Source organism: Tupaia chinensis, unplaced genomic scaffold, assembly GCF_000334495.1.
Source record: "Tupaia chinensis unplaced genomic scaffold, TupChi_1.0 Scaffold143970_1, whole genome shotgun sequence".
Taxonomy (NCBI): Eukaryota; Metazoa; Chordata; class Mammalia; order Scandentia; family Tupaiidae; genus Tupaia; species Tupaia belangeri.
In genome coordinates this window covers 1,274,885-1,301,618 of record NW_006203821.1, presented here as the reverse complement: position 1 = coordinate 1,301,618, position 26,734 = coordinate 1,274,885, and the positions used below count along the sequence as shown (strand labels likewise).

At 41.8% G+C, this 26,734-nt stretch overlaps 1 protein-coding gene across 6 annotated transcripts in view; it reads right to left on the bottom strand.

Annotated features, from left to right (window-relative positions):
* RBMS2 (RNA binding motif single stranded interacting protein 2) overlaps positions 1–26,734 on the bottom strand; it is a 91,042-nt gene that overhangs the window by 30,079 nt on the left and 34,229 nt on the right. For all 6 annotated transcript variants that reach the window (XM_027767145.1, XM_027767146.1, XM_006165623.3 and 3 more), the window contains one exon: positions 3,707–3,873. In XM_027767145.1, the coding sequence (XP_027622946.1) occupies positions 3,707–3,873 (167 nt within the window). The remainder of the gene's footprint in view (positions 1–3,706; positions 3,874–26,734) is intronic.

Genomic DNA, 26,734 nt, shown 5'->3' with positions numbered 1-26,734 from the left:
CCGCAATCCCTTCTCCTCCATTCTCCTCTCGGGATCTTGGGCACGCACGCACACGTGCCCGGCATGAGTTTTAAGCCACCGGGTCCGGGACGCAAACCGCGGTCAACTACGTGGGAGTCCAGCGACATAGCCATTACGCTGTTGGTTCCCCCAAAATAAATAATTCTTAAAAAAAGAAAAGAAAAGAAAAGAGATACTGCAAGAAAACTTTGCAAACCTTGAAAGGTATTCAAATATCCAGACCCAAAAAATACAAAGGACCCCACATAGAATCAACCCAAGAAGATCTTCTCCAAGGCACATCACAGCCAGATTGACCAAAACCACAGAGAGAAGATACTAAAATTGGCAAGAAAGAAACATCAAGTTACTTTCAAAGGATATTCCATCAGGCTAACATTGGACCTCTCATCAGAAACAATGTGAGCAAGGAAAGAATGGGAAAATATATTCAAAGTGTTAAGTGAAAAACAATTTCAACCAAGAATACTATACCCTGCAAGATTATCCTTCATATGGGGAGAAAAGATAAAAACATTCTCAGATAAATAAAACCTGAAAGAATTTACCAACACCATACCAGATCTCCAAGAAGTGAGGGAGTGTTATACCAGGGAAACTGAAGTCAGACATACAAAAATAAGAGAACAAAAAACAACCAAGAAAATGGCCAGCCTAATGGTAGGGACAAGTCCAGAGTTGAATGTTGACTTGCAGAATTTAAACAAGAAAGATCAGACCACAGTAACACTGCAAATTCCCTAGAAGAGAGATTAATTACATGAGACTGAACTGGTAAAATAGAATTTGATGACTTTTGACAAAAACATTACTGATTTTCTTCTATGCTTTATTTTCCAGATTCAAGGATTTTTGTCTTCTCGTGAACTGTTGATAGGTTCATCTACCTACTGCTTGAATAGAATCCTAACCTTTTTCCAGGCTTTAAGTCTTAAACAAATTTCTCTTAACATTTTAAAATTTTAATTTATTAAAACTAAAACTGTTTTTCTTGAAATTAAAAAATGCATTAAAAAACCCTATTTAATGACTGCAGTAAGTTATATAGCCCCAGCTAGGTGCTACTTTATAGTATGTTCATTCTACTCACTGAGGTTTATGCCTGAAATCAGATATGTGTTTATAGATATGTATATACCAGCTGTACTTACTATTGAAGTATTTAGATTAAGATCTTTAGTGAACCAATAAAATGTGGGGAAAAAAGGTATAGAAAGTGACTATAGATACCAGAGACAATGTGGGAGGCGGGTGGGAAATGGCAGAAGGTGAGAAGTAGAGAATCAAGGAGGGGGGAGCAAAATATATAAGAAACGAGAAATAGAAAGTTATTTGCTGACCATAACACATATGGTAATATCCCTGATTGAGCCAATATATACTGAATTTGGATGGAAAATCTAATTTTGTATACTGTAATGATGTACAGTGAATGAATGTAAATAAATAAGTTAAAAATAAAAAAAAGAAGTCAAACAGTGGACATTTTGGGAGGGAGGGGTGATAATAACTGGAAGGTGGGCTTCTGAAAGGTTGGTAATGTTCTATTTCTTTTTTTTAATCTTCTTTCTTTCTGAATGAGAAAGACAGACAGAAAGAGAGACAGAGAATCAGCACTCTCAACAGGCCCTCCCACACTGCGATCCTCCTCCAGCCTCAGCTAGCCCCAGATTGTGAGCAGATGTGTGGATGGCGTAGTCAGGGAGGTCTCTGGACACTAACCTGGAATGTTCCTATTTGGGTCGGTCCCACAGAACATCACACTTTACAACTGTGCCACTGTCCAACCCACAGATTTTTTATTTCTTGATCTGGACACAAGGGACTATTACAAGGACGTTCCCTTTGTGAAAATTTACTGTATCATATACACTTAGGATTTGTGTTCAAAGATGGTGGTATGGCTTGAACGTGTTTCCCCAGAATTCATGTATTGAAATCTGGTGAGCCTTCACCCCCTGCTGCACATCAACATGCTGTACCAGGCCAGGGAGGAGGAGGAAGGGGGTCCCCGTGAGCCACCGGACATGAGAGACCTCATTGCCATCCTGTCCCCACAGCAGATCCCCATTGCCACCTTAGAGGAGTCCAGGATGGTTGTGAGTACTGTGGAGTTCTGAGGATTGGGCCTCTCAGGCAGCTCGCCAGAGAAAGAGAGAGAAACAGACAGAGTGGAAGGGAAAGTGAGAAATCACGCCCTCCCAAGGATTTGAACCACAGTCACCATGTGGGGTGCAGCTTCTCCTGAAGAGCACATTACCACTGTGCAACAGAGCTGTCCTTTCCACTTTCTTCTTTATCCCCTAATTTTAGAGCTCATATGACTCACTAGGAATGTCTCCAGAAGCAGAAACTCTCCAAAATATATGAGGGGATTTCAAAACATTCATGGAAAAAATGGAATTAAAATATGAGTTACCCAGCTGGTAACATGGTGGTTGAGGTGTCTGGATCACACACGGCCAACTGAGCTGTTCAAGTTCCAGACTCAGGAGCCCGAAAACATGCTGGGTGCATGTGTATGCAGCCCCAAAATCCCAAAAAGAGAGAGAGATGGAGAAGGAGATTGCAGCATAACTATTCCCCATGGGGAGTGCCAGTTTTCTCACTTTCCCTCTCTCTTTCTGTCTCTCTCCAGTGAGTGTGCTTTCTAGAAAATCTAACTGAGTAAAATAAATTAAATGCATTATTTTGGTGTGAAATATTTTGAAATCCATTCATAGATTTTTCATAGTATTTATTTTCTATGAACTTTTGAAGAGCACTTCATATAATTCAACTGGATAGTCCCACCTTGTTTTGTCTCCACTGCCAGCTCTTACTGCTTTCTACTCATTATCTGTAGAGATCTCAAGCAGTCTATTCAAGGTGTAAGGATAGCCATCTTCCTACTAAGATCATCAGGGGAGATCCTAGAAACAAAACTAACCTTCAAAGACCAGCCTCATCCTGGCTTCCCTCAGAGAAACACATAAAGGTTTTATATATCAGTATCAAGTAAAATTTTAAAAAGGGGCTGCTGGGCTGGCTCTGTGGCCTAGTGGTTAAGGGAGCTGGATCCCACACAGCCAACTACACAGTTAAAGTCCCAGATCCAGGGAACCAGCAGTTAGCATAATGGCTATGTTGCTGGACTCTCACGTAGTTGACCGCGGTTCGCGTCCCGGACCCGGTGGCTTAAAACTCACGCTGGGCACGTGTGCTGCGTGCCCAAGATCCCGAGAGGAAAATGGAGGAGAAGGGATTGCGGTGTGACCATCCCCCGGGGGGGTGATTTCTCGCTTTCTGTCTCTCTGTCTCTCTCTCTCTGTTTGTCTGTCTGGCGAGTGCACGCGCCCTATAGCGAAAACCTCTCCAAAAAAAAAAAAAAAGTCCCAGATCCAGTGGTTTGAAAAACACACTGAGCATGTGCCTGTGTGCCCCAAATCCTGACAAATGGAGCAATGGAGAGGGGATTGTGGTATGACCACACTTCTTTGGAGGGTATTTCCTCCCTCTTTCCCACTCATTTTCTCTGCTAAGCACTTACATCCTCTGGCAATTAAAACAAGGACTGCTGAGAAACTCTGTGACTATAAGGTAGAAGCTAAATAATAATGCATTTCAGGATAGGAATACCTGGCAAGAAGCCAGTATCACCAAATCTGTATGGTCCCTGGAAGCCTACCCACATGTACCAACTTACGGCTGACACAGCTTGACAAGGTCCTGGTCAGTAGTGCCTGCTTGCAACCCTCGGATATACAGGTTGGTTTTGCTCAGCTGGTCGTTCCCGTTGCTCCCGCTGCTGCTGTTCGGGGTGCTGCTGCTTGGACTAGGTGGTGCCATCTGCTGAGCCAGTGACACATAAGGCTGCGGGAGACATGAGAAACAGAAGATCAAAAGATTATACATTTAGATGTTGGATAGTGAGAAAGATCCTGGTCAGGACTAGCAAATGGTATAATAGTTGTATCGCTTGACTCCCAAGTAGTTGACCACAGTTTGAGTTCCAGACCTGGTGGCTTAAAATTCATGCTGGGTGTGCACATGTGCATGCCCAAAATCCCAAGAGGAGAATGAAGGGATTGTAGTGCGGCTATCCCCTTGGGGGTGACTTCTCACTTTCTGTCTCTGTCTCTATGATGAGCACACACGTCCTATAGCAAAGAAATCTGTCCCCCCCCAAAAAATCCTCATCTTCTGCGCGGTGGGGGGGATTGAAATGTTAATAGCAACAAATTTAACAAAGATAAAAAATATATATTAAAAAAAGGACCAGCAGGTGGCGTGGTGTTTGAGGTGCTGGACACTCCCACATAGCCGACCACGGTTTGAGTCCTGGACCTGGTGGCTTGCTTTCTCACTTTCCCTCCCTTTCTCGCTCTCTGTGTCTTTCTGTGGCCAAATTAAAATAAATGAATGGGTAAATAAAATTAAATAAATAGTCCTTTAAAAAATATATATATATATTTAAAACGAGACAATGGAAGAAAGAAAGAGGAAAAAAGGAATTACTATGCTGTAGAGTAAAAAAATATAGAGAGACTGGCAGGTAGTGTGGTGGTTAAGCCACTTCCACATGGCTGACTGGTTCAAGCTCCAGACCTGGTGGCTTGCTTTCTCGCTTTCCCTCTCTCTAATAACTTCAAAAAAAAAAAAAAAAAAGACAATGAATAAAATGAAATAAAAATAATTCTTAAAAAAATAAAGTATAAAACTATTCTACCTATCTTTCAAGAATAATGAGGGGCTGGCAGGTGGCATGGTGATTAAAGATATTGAACTCCCACATGGCTGACTGTGGTTTAAGTCTTGGACCTGGTGGCTTGCTTTTTCACTTTCTCTCTCTTTTTCTCTCTCATTCTCTTTCTCTGGTCAAACTAAAACAAATAATAATAATTAATAAAGTTAAGTAAAATAATTATTTAAAAAATAATAATAATGAGAAGCCAAAATAAGTTTGTTACACATTCTGATAAAAAGTCCAGTAAGTGGCGTGGTGGGTTAGGCACTGAATTCTACATGGTTTACACAGTTGGAGTCCCAGACCCAGTGCACATACATGCATGCTTGAAAATCCAAGAGGAGAGGGGCCAGCAGGTGGCTTGGTGATTAAAGACACTGGATTCCCACATGGTCCACCATAGTTTGAGTCCTGAACCTGGTGGCTCACTTTCTCCCTCTCTCTGTGTTTCTATCTCTCTCTGGTCAAATTAAAATGATAAAGTTAAATCAAATTATCTTTTTAAAAAAGAAATTAAAAATCCAGGAGGAGAATGGAGAAGGGGTTGTGGTGTGATCATTCCCTCTCACTTTCCCTCTCACTATATCTCTGACTCTCCAGAGCACGCATCCTTGAGAAAAAAAAAAGGTATTTATTGGACCAACCCATTGACCCATGCCTTGGTGATTAAGGCAGCTGGATCCCACATATGACACTGCATTTCGAGTAACAGCTTGAGTGGCTTAAGAAACAGGCCAGGTTCATGTGTACATGTCCCCAGAATTTTTTTTTTAATTTTATTTATTATTATTATTATTCAATTTTACTAGAGAGAGAAGGAGAATGATAGTGAGAAAGCAAGCCACTAGGTCCGGGACGTGGACTGTGGTCAGCCAGGTGGGAGTCTAATGCCTTAACCACCATACCACCTGCTGTCTCCAATGTCCCCAGAATCTTGAATGAAGGGAGAAATGGAGAAAGGATTGTGCATGACTGTGCCCCATGGGAGGGATGCTTTCTCACTTTCCCTCTCCCTTTCTCCCTCTCTCTCTCCCCACCTCTCTCTTTTGCAGGCACACACTCCCTTTGCCAACCTAATCAATCAACCAAAGTAGTTATACAATAATGAAATTTTGTATAATACACACATTGCAGAACACAATTAACTTCTGCCTCTTTTTCTGTTAGAACTATTTTATTTAACTTTATTTATGTATTTTAATTTGACCAAAGAGGGACAGAATGAGAGAGAGAGAGAGAAAGTGAGAAAGCAAGCCACCAGGTCTAGGACTTAAACCACAGTCAGTCTTATGAGAGTCCAGCACGCTTCACCACCATGCTACCTGCCAACCCCAATGTCTGCCTCTTAAGTAAACTATAATTAGTCAAGACTAATAAAACCTAGGTTCTATTAAAAAATGATGAGGAGAAAATAATAAAAACTTACCAAATCATAAATGATATAAATTGAACATAGATTATTCACAAAACTGTAGAATATGACAACTATAAAATACCTCTAGGAGCTTAAAAAGTATTGTTAACTTGGACAATAAAATAAAAAACTGGGTCAATGAGCAATTCAAGTCTAGGACCCAGAGGCTTGGGAAACACACTGGGCACATGTGCATGCATTCCCAAGGTCCTAAAGGGAGAGAAAGACGGCACAGCAGATTGTGGTGTGACCATGCCCCATGGGGTTGCTTTCTCTTTCTTCCCATTCCTCCTCAAGCACATGTGCCCTTTGGCAAATTAAAATATGTGTGTATATAAAAATATATATTATACATATTACATATATATGTAAGGGAGTAAAAATGAAATTCATTACCATAGTAATAGGAACTTAGTCAAAAGTTATTTACAGGGACAATCAGGTGGTGTGGTGGTTAAAGCCGTTGGACTCCCACGTGGCTGACCACAGTATGATTCTGTGACTTGAAACTCATGCCAGACACATGTGCATGGCTGCCCCAAATCCCAGGAGAATGGACTGAGTGTGGTCATTCTCCAGGAGGGTGATTTCTCATTGTTCATCTTACTTTCTCTCTCCTCTGGTGAGCATGTGCAACTTAAGGCAAAAACCTTAAAAGAAAAGTTATTTACAAATTTTATTTTTTTTCAGTTTTGCTATAGGAGGCATATTCTTGCCAGAGAGAGATAGAGAGAGGGAAAGTAAGAAATCAACCCCCAGGGAGAGGGTCATGCAGCAACCCCTTCTCCTCTATTCTCCTCCTGGGATTTTGAGCACACACACGCACAAGCACCTGGTGTGATTTTCAAGTCACTAGGTTCCAACTGGAATTGTGGTCAGCCATGTGGAAGTCCAGTGCCCTAACCACCATGCCACCTGTTGGCACTCTTATTTATGACTTTTAAAAACATTTATCTGAATGAAAACTAGATTCATTATGGCCAAGGAAATTCAGGATTTGGGATGAAATGTCTCTAATCTTTCACAAGTGATACTAATATGGATAACACATCATGCACATTTTCTTTCTTTCTTTTTCTAGGTTTGTGCCATACGGTGCATGCACTGGCCAGAGAGAGTGAGAGAGAAAGTGAGAAATTACCCCCTGGGGGGATGGCCACGCCACAATCCCTTCTCCTCCATTCTTCTCCTGGGATTTTGGGTTCGTGTGTACACATGCTCAGCATGATTTTCAATTCACCAGGTCTAGGACTTGAACTGTGGTCAGCCATGTGAGAGTCCAGTACCTTAACTACCATGCCACCTGCTGGCCTCTCATGCTGCATTTTCTAGGTACTTCTGTAAGACACAAAATGCCAGGTGGGCTAAAACATGGATCCATTCCTTTATGGAGTATTTTATATCCTCATACCTTAATCAGACTTTCACCATTTACATTTGAAATTGACTCATAATATTCTACTAAACTTGCATAATTATCTCTAATACAGTACATTTTACTATATGACACTCATAATCTTTTTCTTCCTTGACTCAAAGCACTAATATAAGCTTGTTTGGTGTTACTTCCTCCTAAAATGCTGATTTGGGGCCAGCTTGTGGCCTGTGGTTAAGGCAGTTTCATCTCACATGGCAAACTGTGTGGACTGAGTCTCAGATCTGGTGGTGTGAGAAAAACACCAAGGGTGTGTGCGTGTGTGCCCAAAATCCTGAAAAGAGGGAGAAATGGAGGAAAAGGATGACAGCATGACCCTTCCCCATGGGAGGGAGAAAAGGGTGCTTTCTTGTTTTCTCTCTCTCTCTCCCCCTCTCTCTCCCTAATAAACATACATACCCTCTGGCAAAATAAAAATAAATAAATAAAATGTTGATTTTCTTTCTCCTCTTTAAGCTTATGTCAAGTAATTCCTAACTAGTCTCACTGCCTCTGGCCTCCTAACCCTCTAAACCATCCTCAATAATGCAGTGGTATTAGTGTTCTCTAATACATGTGATCATGTAATTTTTCTGTTTATAAACCCATTAATGTTTCTCCTTCACTTCCAAATCAAATCTCCTTCATAAAAAGATTCAAACCTACACTCTTCTACTGGATAACTTGACCTATTCCTTTGCTACATGATAATACTTTATCATTCCTTGTTTCTAAGGGCACACTGAATACCATCCCAGATATCTAAGACACTAGGCCAAATGTGAGGCCCTGTTCAAATCTTTGAATCATAAGGGGCACAGTACAGCTCTGAGTCCTCTTCTAAATGGCCACTAATCCAAATTGCTTCAGGTATTTCACCTACATGAGTATGAACCAACCAAAGTTATATGTAAAAACCTGTAAGGCTCCTTTTCCTAGAAACCATAAAACTGCATGTCATTCAAAGGGGTGAAGTAAACTGATGGATGTCATAGCAGAAGTCTTTTTCTTTTTTCTTAAGTTTTTGCCACAGGGCGCATGTACTTGCCAGTGAGACACAGAGAGACAGTGGGAGGGAAAGTGAGAAATCACCCCCTGGGGTACATGGCCACACCACAATCCCTTCTCCTCCATTTGCCTCCTGGGATTTGGGGCATGCAGGCACATGTACCCACCATGATTTTCTTTTCTTTTTATTCTTTTTGAGGGGTTTTGCTATTGGGTGGGTCCACTCGCCAGAGAGACAGAAAGTAAGAAATCACCTCCCAGGGGGTATGGCCACACTGTAATCTCTTCTCTTCCAGTCTCCTCTCGGGATTTTGGGCAGGCCCCCAGTGTGAGTTTTAAGCCACCAGATCTGGGACTCGAACCTCAGCTGACTACGTGGGAGTCCAGCGACGTAACCATTACTCCATCTGCTGGTCCCCCCAGCATGATTTTCAAGCCACCAGGTCTTAGATTCAAATTGCGGTCAACCATGTGGAAGTCCTTAACCATCACACTACCTGCTGGCCCCATGACTATCTCTTTCTAGAGAAACCTGGAGTACTGACAATTTAGAAGTTCAACTAACTTTGAGCCTCACATGAATATGACATTTTTTTAGGGCACAATGATAAATAGAAAATAAGCTTTAAGATTTAAAGTTGGGTGCAGTTTATAGAGTCTACCATTGTGATACAGGATTAAGGAAAACATCTTGCTCTTCGATTTCTAGTTTAGGCCCTGACATAGGACCAACAGCCCAGAGAACCATTTCAGACCATTAGGAGCTGGAGAGAATACAGTTCTATCCTTCCCTCCTCCAGCATATTCATTAATTTGGGGGAGGAGTTGGTAGGATACAGAAATATGTAACTCCACCATTTTTCACTCAGAAAAAGAAAATCAGGAGCTGGCAGGTGGCGTGGTGGTTAAGGAGGCTGGACTCACACATGGACAATCATAGTAGAGTCCCAGACCTGGCAGCTTGGTCTTTCACTCTCTCTCTCTCTTGCTCTCTCATTGACCAGAGAGGGACAGAGTGAGAGAGAGAGAGAGAGGGAAAGCAAGATAGCAAACCGCCAGGTCTGGGACCCAGACCACGGTCAGCCATGTCGAAGTCCAGCCCCCTTCACCACCACGCTACCTGCTAGCCCCTAAAATAATTCTTTTTTTTTTTTGGAGAGGTTTTTGCTATAGGGCGCATGTGCTTACCAGACAGACAGAGAGAGACAGAGAGACAGAAAGAGAGAAATTACCCCCTGGGGGGATGGCCACACCGCAATCCCTACTCCTCCATTCTCCTCTTGGGATCTTGGGCACGCACACACATGCGCCCGGCATGAGTTTAAGCCACCGGGTCTGGGACTCGAACCGCGGTCGACTATGTGGGAGTCCAGCGACATAGCCATTAAGCTAACTGCTGGTTTCCCCCCCTAAAATAATTCTTAAAAAAAGAAAAAGAGAAATGAGAAATCAAACTCCCCTGTTCCTGTAGCAGGAAGTTTACATTTCCTGTCTTGCTGAGTTACAGGAAACAAGGCAACAAGAGAGTGTCCTTCCTTTTGCTCTCTTTCAAGAGATCATGAGTGGTGTGGTATAATGTCTATTTCCCAGTTTCTAGGTTTTCTTCATCTGTAAGACAATGATCCACTGAGATTTTTTTTTTTTGTTAATTAGTTAATTCAAATCTTAACCTGGTTAGCTATAATCATTTACTGGCAGTGATAATTTATTGTTAGTATTGCCTAGAGAAGTACGTTATTCTTACGTACATGTATAGTTAGTCTAGTTGTAACTTAGTTTGACATTTTTCTACCACTTAATGAAAAGTTTATAGTAAATGACTGATTTAAGTAAATAGGTGTAGAGACCAGCAGTTGGTGTAATGGCTATGTCACTGGGCTCCCATGTAGTTGACCAGGGTCCGAGTCCCGGACCCAGTGGCTTAAACTCACGCAGGGCACGTGTGCGTGCATGCCCAAGATCCCGAGAGGAGAATGGAGTAGAAGGGATTGTGGTGTGGCCATCCCCCCTGGGGGGTGATTTCTGGCTCTCTGTCTCTCTGTTTTTCTCTTTCTTTCTGGCAAACACACATGCCCTCTAGCAAAAACCTCTCAAATAAATAAATAAATAGGTGCAATGTTCTATATTTCTTTTAATTATGACATTTAAGAAACTAATATAATTGACAGGTGCTAAAGTCTTCTGTTTATCCATAAAATGGGTATATCGTGGGCAGTGTACTACAAGCTTTCTTTCCATTGCCTCTTACTTTACCAACTGACCATAATTTTGCCCGGGCTAGAGCAACTCTCAGAACAAAATGATCCTTCCTTGTATTTATATTTTTATCTGCCATAGTAAACATGGCTAGCCAGGACAATATAGCACTTTACTTCTTTTTTCCAATAGGTGAAAATTCTTTAAAAGTAGCTTTGCTTTCTATAAGAACTGATACAGTAGAGAGAGAGCAATCCTTGGAGCTTATGCTCAGCAGGAGTTTTTACTAAAGTAAAATTCAACAGGATAATGCATTATATAAATTGGGTATTTCCCCCATCTCAGTTGTAGGCAACATGGTAAATATAAACTGACCACAAGATGAATAAATTTACTAATTCATTGTAATCACCTATATAATTCTGTACCTCCGTAATTTTTCTAATCTTCCTCCCACTGTTTACAAAACACCAATTAGTTAATGCATGGAAGAAAAATTCGCATTTCTGAATAAAAATAACTGTGTACTCACTTTGTAAAAATGACCGCTGCTGTCTTAATACTAGCAGTGGATATGAAGTAACTTAGTCTACCAACTTTGGTGCTGACAAATACATAGGCAAACTGCTGGGAGATGCTCTAGCTACATTCCTTTCTTACTCCTTTCCCCTCTTCCCTACTTTACTGCATAATATATTCCTCTACTAAAAGCATTCTATCACAATTTTATTTGACTCCAACTTAATACCTCCTTTAAAAATTCCATGCTTTGAGGGACCAGCAGTTAGCGTAATGGCTATGTCGCTGGACTCCCACGTAGTTGACTGCAGTTCGTGTCCTGGACCTGGTGGCTTAAAACTCATGCCGGGCACGTGTGCATGCATGCCCAAGATTCCGAGAGGAGAATGGAGGAGAAGGGATTGCGGTGTGGCCATCCCCCCAGGGGGTGATTTCTTGCTTTCTGTCTGTCTCTCTGTCTGTCTGGCGAGCACACGCGCCCTATAGCAAAATCCTCTCAAAAAAGAAAAAAAAAGAAATCCATGCTTTGGGACTGGCAGGGTGGTTAGGGGTGCTAGACTCCCATATGGCCAACCATGGTTCAAGTCCCGGGCCTGGCAGCTTGCTTTTTCTTTCTCTCTCTGTCACTTTCTGATCAAATTAAAATAAATAAATAAAGTTAAATAAAATAATTGCTTGTAAAAAATTCCCTGTTTAGCCATATCCACCCACTGCTTGCTCGTATTCTCTCCCTTCTAATCTCTTTCAGAAGTCATTTGCCTGTTTAAAGATCTGGTAGAGATTGCTTATTATTGTTATTTTAGGTAATGAACCTCAGGACAACATATATACACACATTGTACACACAACACACACAAGATCTGAGATGTTTGAGAGTGGGTTTGGAATCAGGCATCTGTGTCCAGTAAAGAAGTGCCCTGCACTGAAGTGATTATGACTTTAGTAGTTACAGACTGAGTCCAATGAACTTAAGCTCATTTCTTGTGATCTAGTGAATGTATCTGCTCACCTTGTTCTCTTATTTCTAACTGGTAACCTCCAAGCATTTGCTACATTTTTGACAACTTTTATTGAGTTTCATTCACTTATTTTACCAGTCTTTTAACAAGTGTTGTACAGGGGCTGGAAGGTGGCATGGTAGTTAAGAGCACGGAATTCCCATATAGCTGACTATGGTTCAAGTCCTGGACCTGGTGACTTGTTTTCTCTCTTTCTCTCTCTCTCTCACTCTGTCCCTCTCTGGTCAAATTAAAAATAAATAAATAGATAAAGTTAAATAAATAATTCTTTTTTAAAAAAGTATACTACAAATATTTCATTAGTGTTTTACTTATACTAGATTTATTTTGTTTTTGGAGAGTTTTTTTTTTTTGTTATAGGGCACGTATGCTCGCCAGAAACACAGAGAGAGACAGAGAGACAGAAAGCAAGAAACCATCCCCAGGGGGGATGGCCACACTGCAATCCCTTCCCCTCCACCTTCCCCTAGGGATCTTGGACATGCACGCACACGCACCGGCCATGAGTTTAAGCCACCGGATCCAGGACTCAAACCGTGGTTGACTACATGGGAGTCCAGCGACATAGCCATTATGCCAACTGCTGGTCCCTATACTAGATTTTTTTAACCTGTTCTCAAGTGGTTTAACTACTTTTCTGCCATTTAAATTTTGTATTGATTTTATTTACTTGAGCACTCTGATCAACCACTGGACTGCCTTCTTCCACTGTCTTGCAATGATAAAAGGGTTACATTTTTTGTATATGGCTTCATAGTCGGGATTTCAGAGCACTGATACCAGGTATTTTCAGTTTTTCTCTGGGGGAGTTTCATTTGCATCTACATTTTTAGCTATCTGTGATAACTTGTTAAATATTAAAAATATATTTTGCTTCTATTGGAATATTTGTATACTTGCAATTCTATTTCTGTAAACAACTGCAGTAAAAAATAAAAAATTGAAAGTCAAAAAAAAAAAATCTAGTATAAGCAAAACATCGTCAGGCCAGCAGATCAGCAGATAGTGTGGAGGTTAAGGGAGCTGATCCCACATGACTGACTGCTCGATTCAAGCCGCAGACCAGAGGCTTGAGAAACATGCCAGGCACATGTGCATGCCTGCCCAAAAATCCTGGAAGAAGAATGGAGGAGAAGGAATTGTGGTGTGACTATTCCCCATGGCGGGAAGGGGGGTGTGCTTTCTTACTTTCCCTCTCTTTCTCTCTCTGTCTCTCATGAGTGTACACACTAACCAGAAAAAAAAAAAAAATCCAAGCAGTTTCAAAAAACGTAATTTGAATTTTGCCATGATGAATCCATGCAAGTGAATAGATGTATAGACACTAAGTAATCTAGACATGATTTAAAGTATATTAGAGGAGAGCTACCAGGTGGTGTGACAGAACACAATATTCTGTCATGCAGGATCCTCATGGCAAGGTCCTAGGTTTGGATCCTAAAAACTACCTACTTGTGTAAGCCTATGTCCATGACCCAGTCTGCCTGAGGCTGGGAGTACATTGTAGAGGGAAGATCCTATTGGAAATGCCTGTCCCTCTCCTTCTCTCATAGAAGAAATACATAAATAAACTGTAAAGCAGATGGGAGGATGTGTATCGGTTATATCCAAATACTATGTCATTTTATATAAGGGACTTGAGCATTGGGGATTGGGGTGGTGGTGGAATTAATCTCATCCCCCCAGGATACTGAGGGATGACTTTATTTATAATGATTGAACAGTACTTTAATTTGAGTTAAAGTAAATCATTTTCATTCCTACTGTATGGTATTTATTTTGCAAATAAGAAAAAAAGTCAGATCCACTTTTTATAATTATTCATTTAGCAATCGAGTAGGTAATGAATCAATATTTACTGAATTTTTTTTTAAGAGAGATTTTTACTATAGAGCACATGCACTCGCCAGAGAGACAGAGAGAGAAAGTGAGGAATCATCCCCTGGGGGATGGCCACACTGGAATCCCTTCCTCCCCATTCTCAGGATTTTGGGCACGCACACACATTCACCCAGCGTGAGTTTTAAGCCTCTGGGTCTGGGACTTGAACTATGGTCAGCCACGTGAAAGTCCAGCACCCTAACCTTTATGCCACATTTAAACTTAATTTTTTTTAAGTATATTTCTTGGGACCAGCAGGAGGTGTAAAGGTTATGTTGCTGGACTCCCACATAGTCTACCGCAGTTTGGGTCTCAGACATGGTGGCTTAAAACTCACTCCAGGCACGTGTACATGCATGCCCAAGATGCCAAAAGGAGAAGGGATTGTAGCATAGCCATACCTTCTGGGGGAGGGGAGGAGGTGGTTTCTCGCTTTCTGTCTCCCTTGTCTCTCTGGCAAGCACACATGCCCTATAGCAAAAATCTCTTCTCGCTCAAAAAAAAAAGTATATTTCTTGGGATCAGTAAATGGTGTAAGTTTGCATGGCTGGATTCCCACATGGTTGACTGCAGTTCAAGTTCCAGGCTCAGTGGCTTGAAACTCACACTGGGCATATGTACGTGCATGCCCAAGACCCCGAGAAGAAAGTGGAGGAGAAGGGATTGTGGCATGGTCATCCCTCCTGGGGAATGATTTCTTGCTTTCTGTCTCTCTGTCTTTCTGTTTCTGGCGAGTACAAACACCCTAACAAAAATTCTTTAAAAAAAAAAGTATGGGTCTGACAGGTGGTGTAGTGGTTAAAGGTGCTAGACTCCCACATGGCTGACTATGGTTCAAGTCCTGGACCTGGCGGCTTGCTTTCTCACTTTCTCTTTTTCTCTCTCTCTGGTCAAATTTAAAAATAATAATAAAAATAAATAAACAAATTTTTAAAATTTTAAGTGTATTTCTTAATTAGTAGAAAGTGATTAAAACACTGGCTCGAGTTGGCGTGGCCTAGTGGTTAAGGAAGCCAGATCTCAGGTGGTCAACTGTGGTTTGAATCCTTGTCTCAGCAGCTTGAAATACACACTAGATGGGAGCCAGTAGGTGGTGTAGTGGTTAAGTTGCTGGACTCTCACATGGCTGACCATGGTTTGAGTCCTGGACCTGGCAACTTGCTTTTTCGCTTTATCTCTCTGGCTCTCTCTGGTGAGCACACATGCTCTATAGCAAATTTTTAAAAAATAATAATAAATAAAATTAAATAAATAATTTTTTTAAAAAGTAAAACACACCAGATGTATATATGGGTGCCAAAGATATTGACAGGTTGGAGAAATGGAGGCAGGATTGCAGCATGACCATACCTTCTTGATAAGTGCTTTCTCCCTCCCCCCATCTCTTCTCAGACATGCACTCTTTGGCAAAAGGAAAAAAAAAAGAAGAAGAAAGCTGGCAAGTCACAGAGACTTAGGTTTAATTCTGGCATCACCTCCATCAGCTGTGTGACTTTGGGTAGGTTGCTTAACCTCAGCTATAAAGAAGAGACAGTAACAGCAACTAGTGTATTGGCTGCTGTGGGGATTCAAATAAAGGCATGTAAGACTCTTTTCATAGTGCCTGAAATATAGACAGCGCTCACCTCCATTCACCAAGTACTGAATGCCTACTCAGAATACCAGGCACTGTGTCAGGTACCAAGGACAAATCACTGAGCTAAACCAGACATGATTTGGGCCTTAACGGAATTTTGTGTTTAATGGGGAGAGAGATATTAATCAAATAATTGTAAAATGATTATATATTTACTCACTGGGACAAACAGGCTATGAAGCACAGAAGACTGTGACTTACTTTCATTAGGTTAGTCAGAAAGGTGACATTTAAGTTAGAGCTCAATGATGAGAAGCAACGAGGCATTCAGAGAATGGAATAAAAGATCCTTCCTTAAACAGGGACTAATATGGTTAAAACACAGAAAGCGGGACTTCCAGTGAAAACTGGAAGAAATAGAAGGCCAGTGAATTTAAAGAGTAATGTGGGGCAGGCAGAGCCTTATAGACTGTGGGAAAGTGCTTGGCTTTCACTTGCAACATAACAGACAGTGAATAACTTTACATAGAGAGAAGTTACAAGATCTAATCTATGTGGGGCCAGCAGGTGGCATGGTGGTTAAGGTACTGCACTCTCACATAGCTGACCACAGTTCAAGTCCTGGACCTGGAGGCTTGCTAACTACTATGGGAAAAACAAGTGAGGCAAGAGTTAAAATGGGAAGATGAATTAGGAGTCCTCTAAAAAATCCCAAATAAGGTATAATTATAACCTGAAACTAGAAAGATGGCAGTAAAGATAGCAGTCTATAGACAGAATTAACAAGACTTGCTTACAGATTGGATGTTTGTAGAAAAGAATGTGGTTGGCTTAAGTGACTTCATGGATGGTGGTATCATTCACTGATGTCACAGACATAGGGTCAGTGCCAATTTGTGGATTAGAAAACAGGCATTACAGGGACCAGCAGTTAGCGTAATGGCTATGTCGCTGGACTCCCACATAGTCGACCGCAGTTCACGTCCTGGACCTGGTGGCTTAAAACTCACACTGGGCACGTGTGCGTGCGTGCCCAAGATCCTGAGAGGAGAACAGAGGAGAAGGGATTGCAGCGTGGCCATCCCCCCTGGGGGGTGATTTCTCTCTTTCTATCCCTCTGTCTCTCTCTGTCTGGCGAGCGCATGCGCCCTATAGCAAAAACCTCTCCAAAAAAAAAAGAATAATAATAATAAAAGAAAAAGAAAAGAAAACAGGCATTACAGGGACCAGCACATGGCATAGTGGTTCCATTGCTGGACCCCCACATAGTCGACCACAGTTCAAATCCCAGATCTGAAGACTTAAAACTCAGGCCGGGCATGTATGCATGAGTCCCCAAAATCTTGAGATGGGAATGAAGAAGAAGGGATTGCAGCATAGCTATCCCCAAGGGGGTTAATTTCTTGCTTTTTGTCTCTCTGGTGAGTGCACACACCCTATAGAGAAATTTTTCTCTCTCAAACAAAAGGGAAAGAATGGTGCCAGCGGTGGTTGAGGCGCTGGACTCTTACATGGCCAACCACAGTTTGAGTCCTGGACCTGGTGGCTTGCTCTCTCACTTTCTCTCTCTCTCTGGTCAAATTAAAAAATAAAATGAAATAAAATTATACAAATAATAAAGAATGCTTAAAAAAATAAATATATTTTAAAAGAAAAAGAAAGAGAAGAAAACAAGCATTACAGGAACCAGCAAGTGGCATGGTGATTAAGCTGCTAGATTCCCATATGGCCACCTGCAATTTGAGTCCCAGACCCAAAATCACAACAAATAACTAAGTAAATAAATAAATAAATGTTAAAAGAAGAAGAAGAAGACAGTAAAGAAAACATTTTGGATATGTTAAATTTGAATAAACCTGGGTCAGCAGGTAGCGCAGTGGTTAAGGATGCTAGACTCCCACAAGGCTGACCGCATTTCGAGTCATGGACCTGGTTGTTTACTTTCCCTCTCTTGTTCTCAGCCTGTCCCTCTATGATCAAATTAAAAAGAAATAAATAAAGTTAAAATAAAATAATTCTTTTAAAAATTTTTGAAAAAGGGACCAGCAGTTGGCATAATGGTTATGTCGCTGGACTCCCATGTAGTTGACCACAGTTCAAGTACCAGACCCGGTGGCTTATACTCACACTGGGCGCATATGCATGTGTGCCCAAGATCCCAAGAGGAGAATGCAGGAGAAGGGACTGCAGCCTGGCCATCCCCCCTGGGGGGGGGGTTGATTTCTCGCTTTCAGTCTCTCTGTCTCTGTCTGTCTTTTTGGGGAGCACCCTATAGCAAAAATCTTTCCAGGAAAAAAAAAATTGAATAAACCTGTGAGATTTCCAGAAGAAAATATCAAGAAGTCAGTTATATACATAGAGAGATCTCATCAAGTAATTATGTGTAAATCTGTTAGTATAGAAATAAGTGAAATCAAAGAAGAAAAGTATAAAGAGAGAGCAAGAAGACCTAGAGAACTCTAAGCACTCTTTGAACAGAGTAACTCAAAACCAAAAGAGGGGCCAGCAGATGGCACGGTGGTTAAGGTGCTGAATTCTCACATAGCCAAGCACGGTTCCCCAACCCATTGGCTTGAAAAATCCTAACAAAGAACTAGATACATAAATAAATAAATGTTTTTAAAAAACAATAACAACTCTAGGAGAGTACAATCCTTAATAAAACTCCAACAATCAATAATTAAATTTTTTTTTTTTAAAAAAAAAGGCCAAAAGGGAAAGACCAAAGAGTATGATATTCCTGGAGTCAAGGCAAGAGAGTGTTTCAAGAAATAGGGAACAGTCAACTCTAGCAAATGCCACTAAAAGGTTACGTAAGATGAAAACTAAAAGAAAAAATCAGTTGGATTTAGTGATTTAGAAGTATAATCACGTACCACATAACAGTATTTCAGTCTAAAGACCACTTACACTGTGGTGGTCCCTAAGACTGTAATGGAGCTGAAAAAATTCCCATCACCCAGTGTCTTCGTAGAGATTATAAATTCAAAGAGTAAGGCATCATGTTTGTGGTGTTTGTGGGGATGCTGATGTAAATAAACCTACTGCATTGCCAGTTGTATAAAAGTACAGATTCTTCAGGAGCTATTCCAGAAGCCATTGTTATCATAGAAGATGACAGCTTCAAGTGTGTTATTGTCCCTGAAGACTTTCAGGGTGACAATATGTGGAAATAATAGGCCTGATCCTGTGCAGGCCTAAGCTAATGTGTGTGCTTATATCTTAAGTTTAAAAAAAAAAAGTCGGGAACAGCAGATGGGGTAAAGGTTATGTTGCTGTACTCCCACATGACCAACTGCGATTCAAATCCTGGATGCTGTGGCTTAGCCCTCATGCCAGGCACACGTGCATGTATGCCCAAATCCCGAGTGGAGAATGGAGAAGGGACTGTGGTGTGGCCATCCACCCTAGGGAGTGAATTCTCACTTTCTGTCTGTGTCTCTCAAGAGAGCACACATGTCCTATAGCAAAAATCTCTCTTAAAAATCACAATAATTTCTAAAAAAGGTCATAAAAAAGCTTATAGAGGGGCCAGCAGGTGGCATGATGGGGTAGTTAAGGGTGCTGGATTCCCACATGGCCAACCACGGTTTGAGTCCTGGACCTGGCAGCTTGCTTTCTCACTTCTCTTTCTCTTCTTTCTCATGCTGTCCCTCTTTGGTCAAATTTAAATAAACAAATAAAGGTAAATAAAATAATTATTAAAAAAGCTTATAGAAGGGAACCAGCAGTTGGCGTAATGGCTATGTCGCTGGACTCCCACGTAGTCGACCGCGGTTCATGTCCCGGGCCTGGTGGCTTAAAACTCACGCCGGGCGCGTGTGCATGCGTGCCCAAGATCCCGAGAGGAGAATGGAGGAGAAGGGATTGCGGCGTGACCATCCCCCCTGGGGGGTGATTTCTCGCTTTCTGTCTCTATGTCTCTCTCTGTCTGTCTGGCGAGCACACGCGCCCTACAGTGAAAATCTCTCCAAAAAAAAAAAAAAAAAAAAAAAAGCTTATAGAATAAGAATACAAAGAGGGGACCAGCAGATGGCGTAATGATTATGTCATTGGATTCCCACATAGTCGACCACGGTTCGAGTCCTGAACTGGCGGCTTAAAACTCATGCCAGGTGCGTGTGTGTGAGCACCCAAAATCCCAAGAGAAGAATGGTGGAGAAGGGATTGTAGCATGGCCACTACCCCTAGGGGGGGGGGTGTGATTTCTCACTTTCTGTCTCTCTGTCTGTCTCTATCTTTCCGGAAAGTACACTTGCCCTATAGCAAAAACCTCTCAAAAACAAAAACAAAAACAAAACAAAACAGGGATAGGAGGTGGTATAGTGGTTAAGGCACTGGACTCCCACATGACAGACCACGGTCCAAGTCCCAGATCTGGAGACTTGAAACTCATGCTGGATGTGTGTGCATGCATGCCCAAAATCCAGAGAGTAGGGTGGATGAGAAAGGACTGTGGCATGGTCATCCCCCTCTGGGGGATGATTTCTTGCTTTCTGTCTCTACAGTGAGTGCATGTGCTCTTATAGCAAAAAAACTCTCAAAAAAAAAAAAAAAAAGGAATACAAAGAAGGGACTATTTCTATTCAGTTGTACCTTGTATTTGTCCTAAGATGAATGTTATAATAAAAGAGTAAAAAGTCAAGAAAATTTAAAAAGCTCGCAAAGTACAAAAGCTACAGTAAGCCAAGATTTATTTCTTAGTTTTTACTTTTTGCTACAAGGAGCCCATGCTTGCCAAAGAGAGACAACATGAGAAATCACACGTGGGTGGGTGGGGGGAGAATAGCCACAAAACAACCCCTTCTTCTCAAGACCCTTTTGGGATTTGGAGCACTCATGCACACACACCTGGCATGACTTTCAAGCCACAGGTGTAGAGTCATACCGAATCATTGACCATATGGGATCCAGCACCTATATGCCATCTGTTAGCAAGGTAAATTTATTTTTGGAGAGACTTTATAAATCTAATATAGCCAAGCCAGCAGGTGGTATGGTGGTTAAGGTGGTGGATTCCCACATGACCAAGCACGGTTCAAGTCCAGGCCCTAGCAACTTGCTTTATTACTCTCCCTCTCTCTCTCTTTGGTCAAACTGAATAGTAAATAAATGAAATTTTAAAAATAATTCTTTTAAAAAAAATCCAATACTGCCTAAGTGTATGGTGTCTATAAATTTATACACTGAGCCTGCAGGTGGCATGGCAGTTAAGGGCACTGGATTACCACATGGCTGACCGTGGTTCGAGTCCTGGACCTGACAGCTTCCTTTCTCACTTTCCCTCTCTCTCTCTCTCTCTCTCTGTCTCTCATTCTGTCCTTCTTTGGTCAAATTAAATTAAGTAAACAAAATAAATAAAGTTAAGTAAAATAATTATTTTTAAAATAGTAAAAAAAAAAAAAAAATACAGTAAATGACTAAGTAAAAAAAACCAGAAAGTACACATTCATTAAAATATTTAATACTGGGGGGCAGGGAACCAGCAGATGACATAATGGTTACATCACTGAACTCCCATGTAGTCATTCATGGTTCAAGCCCATGAACCAGCAGCTTAAAACTCATGTCGGGTGCAAGTGCATATGTGCCCAAAATCCCAAGAGGAGAATGGGAGAAGGAATTGTGGCCATCTCCCCTCAGGGGTGATTTCTTGCTTCCTGTCTCTCTGTCTCTCTCTCTCTCTGGCGAGTACATGCACCCTATAGCAAAATCTCTCCCTTAAGGAAAAAAAATTAACACTGGGAGAAAGATAAGATCCTAAAACTCTTACAATGAAGAGAGAAAAGGCAGGTTTCTTTCCTTTTTATTTTTTTCCTCAGAGGGCATGTGCTTGTCAGAAAGAGAGGAAGAGAAGAACACATCCCTATAGGGAACAGTAATGCTGCAATCTCTTTTCTGTATCTACCTCCTTTCAGAATTTTGGGTGTGCACACACTTAGCATGTTTCTTAAGGCTCTAGGTCCAGGACTCGAACTGCATAGTCGGCCATGTGGGATCTGGCTGCCTTAACCAGGAAGTCACGAAACCAGCAGTTAGCGTAATGGCTATGTCGCTGGACTCCCACGTAGTTGACTGCGGTTCGTGTCCCGGACCCGGTGGCTTAAAACTCACGCCGGGCGCGTGTGCGTGCGTGCCCAAGATCCCGAGAGGAGAATGGAGGAGAAGGGATTGCGGCGTGACCATCCCCCCTGGGGGGTGATTTCTCGCTTTCTGTCTCTATGTCTCTCTCTGTCTGTCTGGCGAGCGCACGCGCCCTACAGTGAAAATCTCTCAAAAAAAAAAAAAAGCTGGTTTCTTTTTTTTAATTTAAATAATTATTTCACTTAATTTTATTTATTCATTCATTTATTTTAATTTGACCAGAGAGAGACACAGAGAGAAAGAGAGAGAGGTGGAAAGTGAGAAAGCAAGCCACCAGGTCCAGGACTTGAACTATGGTCGGCCAAGTGGGAATGTCCAGTGCTTTAGCCACCATGCCACCTGCTGGTCCCTGAGAAGGCGTTTCTAACAATGATCAGAAATCAAAATGGCATCAGTCAGTTCAACAACAATACTGAAAATAAGAGGATAATGGAGTGATATGTTAATATTTCTTTTTTTTGGAAAGTTTTTTGCTATAGTGTGCAAGTGCTCACTAGAAAGACAGAGAGAGACAGAAAGACAGAAAGTGAGAAATCACCCCCGAGGGGGAATGGCCACGCTGCAATCCCTTCTTCCATTCTCTTCTTGGGATCCTGGGCACACAAGCACATGCGCCCAGCGTGAGTTTAAGCCACCGGGTCTGGGACTCGAACCGTGGTTGACTACATGGGAGTCCAGTGATGTAGCCATTATACCATCTACTGGTCCCTGATGTCATAATATTTCTAACCAATAATTATATATCCAGTCAACTATCAAGTGCTAGGGTAGATTAAACATTTCAAGAACTGTCAAGTTATCAAAAAATTTCTTTCCCTTACACTCTGTGATACTCTACCAAATAACGGAGTTAAGCAACAAAGAGGATGATTTGAGGAACACAGGATCCAACCGAGAGAAAAGGCAAAGAAAATTCACAGAACTGTTATGAAGGGAGATTCTAAGACACAGCTGCACAGAGAACAACCACTCCAAGAAAGAAGAGGTGGGAATGGAGCTCCAGGATAGAAGTCTCCAATTTATAAAAAGTTGAATGACAGATTTCAGACTCCATTGAAATGCACTGAGAGATTTATACCTGCAGGCAGTTTTAGGAAAGTGGACAGAACACAGAAGGCATCACAGCACAGTGATGAGGAGCATAGCTCTGGAACCACTGGCAGCACTATTTATTAGCTTGTGATCTTGGGCAAGTCCCTCATTCTCTGTGCTTTGGTATCACCATATGTAAAGCAAAAACAATAATCACACCTCAGGGATTTTAGGAGGTTTAAATGAGTCAAATTTGGAAAGGGCTTAGAACAGTACTTGGCATGCAAGAATGCCGTTTGTTAAATAAAAATTAAAGTAAGAAAATGAGGTAATTTTTGTGTTGGTTTCAGTTTTTGCTATAGGGCACATCCCTAGCTGGAGAGAGAGGGAAAGGGAAAAGGATAAGGAGAAAGATAAAGACAGAGAGAGGGAAAGTGAGAAATCACTCCCCAGAAGGGAGGACCACATGACAGTCCTGCTTCTTCATTCTCCTCCTGCAATTTTGAGCATGCAGGTACACATGCCCAGTGTGATTTTCAGGCCACCAGGTCCAGAACTCCAACCACAGTTGACCGTGTGGGAATCCAGCACCTTAACCATGCCACTGGCTGGCCCCCAAATTATGTGACTATTTAAACTGGGTATATGTCTTGATAAAAGTAAGAATGAGGTACAGCTAAAGTACACATTCTGGTTGACACAGTTTGACAGGCTAAGGCCATAGGGGAGCCCCAAGCTCAATTCCTGGCCCACTCTAAAGTCTCAGTTACTTGAGGCTGAGGCAGGAGGATCGTGAGTTCACAGCCAGTGTGGACAACACTGAAAGACCCTGTCTGAAAGAGGAAAGAGCCAGGTGTGTTGACACATGCCTGTAGTTCCAGCTCCTCAGGCAGCTGAGGCAGAAAGAAGGGATTGCGGCGTGACCATCCCCCCTGGGGGGTGATTTCTCGCTTTCTGTCTCTATGTCTCTCTCTGTCTGTCTGGCGAGCGCACGCGCCCTACAGTGAAAATCTCTCAAAAAAAAAAAAAAGCTGGTTTCTTTTTTTTAATTTAAATAATTATTTCACTTAATTTTATTTATTCATTCATTTATTTTAATTTGACCAGAGAGAGACACAGAGAGAAAGAGAGAGAGGTGGAAAGTGAGAAAGCAAGCCACCAGGTCCAGGACTTGAACTATGGTCGGCCAAGTGGGAATGTCCAGTGCTTTAGCCACCATGCCACCTGCTGGTCCCTGAGAAGGCGTTTCTAACAATGATCAGAAATCAAAATGGCATCAGTCAGTTCAACAACAATACTGAAAATAAGAGGATAATGGAGTGATATGTTAATATTTCTTTTTTTTGGAAAGTTTTTTGCTATAGTGTGCAAGTGCTCACTAGAAAGACAGAGAGAGACAGAAAGACAGAAAGTGAGAAATCACCCCCGAGGGGGAATGGCCACGCTGCAATCCCTTCTTCCATTCTCTTCTTGGGATCCTGGGCACACAAGCACATGCGCCCAGCGTGAGTTTAAGCCACCGGGTCTGGGACTCGAACCGTGGTTGACTACATGGGAGTCCAGTGATGTAGCCATTATACCATCTACTGGTCCCTGATGTCATAATATTTCTAACCAATAATTATATATCCAGTCAACTATCAAGTGCTAGGGTAGATTAAACATTTCAAGAACTGTCAAGTTATCAAAAAATTTCTTTCCCTTACACTCTGTGATACTCTACCAAATAACGGAGTTAAGCAACAAAGAGGATGATTTGAGGAACACAGGATCCAACCGAGAGAAAAGGCAAAGAAAATTCACAGAACTGTTATGAAGGGAGATTCTAAGACACAGCTGCACAGAGAACAACCACTCCAAGAAAGAAGAGGTGGGAATGGAGCTCCAGGATAGAAGTCTCCAATTTATAAAAAGTTGAATGACAGATTTCAGACTCCATTGAAATGCACTGAGAGATTTATACCTGCAGGCAGTTTTAGGAAAGTGGACAGAACACAGAAGGCATCACAGCACAGTGATGAGGAGCATAGCTCTGGAACCACTGGCAGCACTATTTATTAGCTTGTGATCTTGGGCAAGTCCCTCATTCTCTGTGCTTTGGTATCACCATATGTAAAGCAAAAACAATAATCACACCTCAGGGATTTTAGGAGGTTTAAATGAGTCAAATTTGGAAAGGGCTTAGAACAGTACTTGGCATGCAAGAATGCCGTTTGTTAAATAAAAATTAAAGTAAGAAAATGAGGTAATTTTTGTGTTGGTTTCAGTTTTTGCTATAGGGCACATCCCTAGCTGGAGAGAGAGGGAAAGGGAAAAGGATAAGGAGAAAGATAAAGACAGAGAGAGGGAAAGTGAGAAATCACTCCCCAGAAGGGAGGACCACATGACAGTCCTGCTTCTTCATTCTCCTCCTGCAATTTTGAGCATGCAGGTACACATGCCCAGTGTGATTTTCAGGCCACCAGGTCCAGAACTCCAACCACAGTTGACCGTGTGGGAATCCAGCACCTTAACCATGCCACTGGCTGGCCCCCAAATTATGTGACTATTTAAACTGGGTATATGTCTTGATAAAAGTAAGAATGAGGTACAGCTAAAGTACACATTCTGGTTGACACAGTTTGACAGGCTAAGGCCATAGGGGAGCCCCAAGCTCAATTCCTGGCCCACTCTAAAGTCTCAGTTACTTGAGGCTGAGGCAGGAGGATCGTGAGTTCACAGCCAGTGTGGACAACACTGAAAGACCCTGTCTGAAAGAGGAAAGAGCCAGGTGTGTTGACACATGCCTGTAGTTCCAGCTCCTCAGGCAGCTGAGGCAGAAAGATCATTAGTAATCTTCTATTAATAATAATAAACAAGCTGGCAGGTAGCACAGTGATTAAGGCACTGAACTCCCACGTGACTGAATGTGGTTTGAATCCCAGACCTGATAGTTTGAAAATCATGAGAGGTGCATGTACATACATGCCCAAGATCCCAGGAGGAAAATGGAGGACAAGGGATTGTTACGTGGCCATCTCCCCTAGGGGATGATTTATCACTTTCCCTCGCTCTCTCTCTAGTAAGTGACATGCCCTATAGCAAAAAATAATGATAATAAAATAATAATAATAATAGTAATTACCTCTGGCAAAGTAACCACCATATAAACACCATAAAAAGTGCAAAACACAGGGCTAGCAAGTGGTGTGGTGGTTAAAGTGCTGGACTCCCATATGGTCAACTGCAGTTCAAGTCCCAGACCTGATGGCTTGCTTTCTAACTTTCCCTTTCTCTCTCTGGTCAAATTTTAAAAATAATAATAACAAATAAAATAAAATAAAACATTATTTTAAAAAGTAGTATAAAACACAGGCCAGCAGGTAACATGGTGGTTAAGGCACTGAATTCCCACATGGCCAGCCACAGTTTGATTCCAAACCTAGTAGATTTCTCTTTCTCTTTCTTTCCCTCTCTCTGGGGAACCCACATGCCTAGTAGTAAATTTAAAAAATTAATAATAGTAATAAATAAAAATCAAATATGGGACCAGCAGATGGCATAATAGTTATGTCTCTGGACTCCTGCATGGCCAAATGAAATTTGAGTCCTGCAATTTGAGTCCCTGGCTTGAAATTCATGCCAGGCACATGTGAGCGTGTGCCCAAAATCCTAGGAGAATGGAGGAGAAGGGATTGCAGTGTGGCCATCTCCTGGGGGGAGGGGGGCTTCTCGCTTTCTGTCTCTCTGTCTTTCTAGCCAGTACATGCACCCTATAGCAAAAAATAACTCTCAAAAAAAAAAA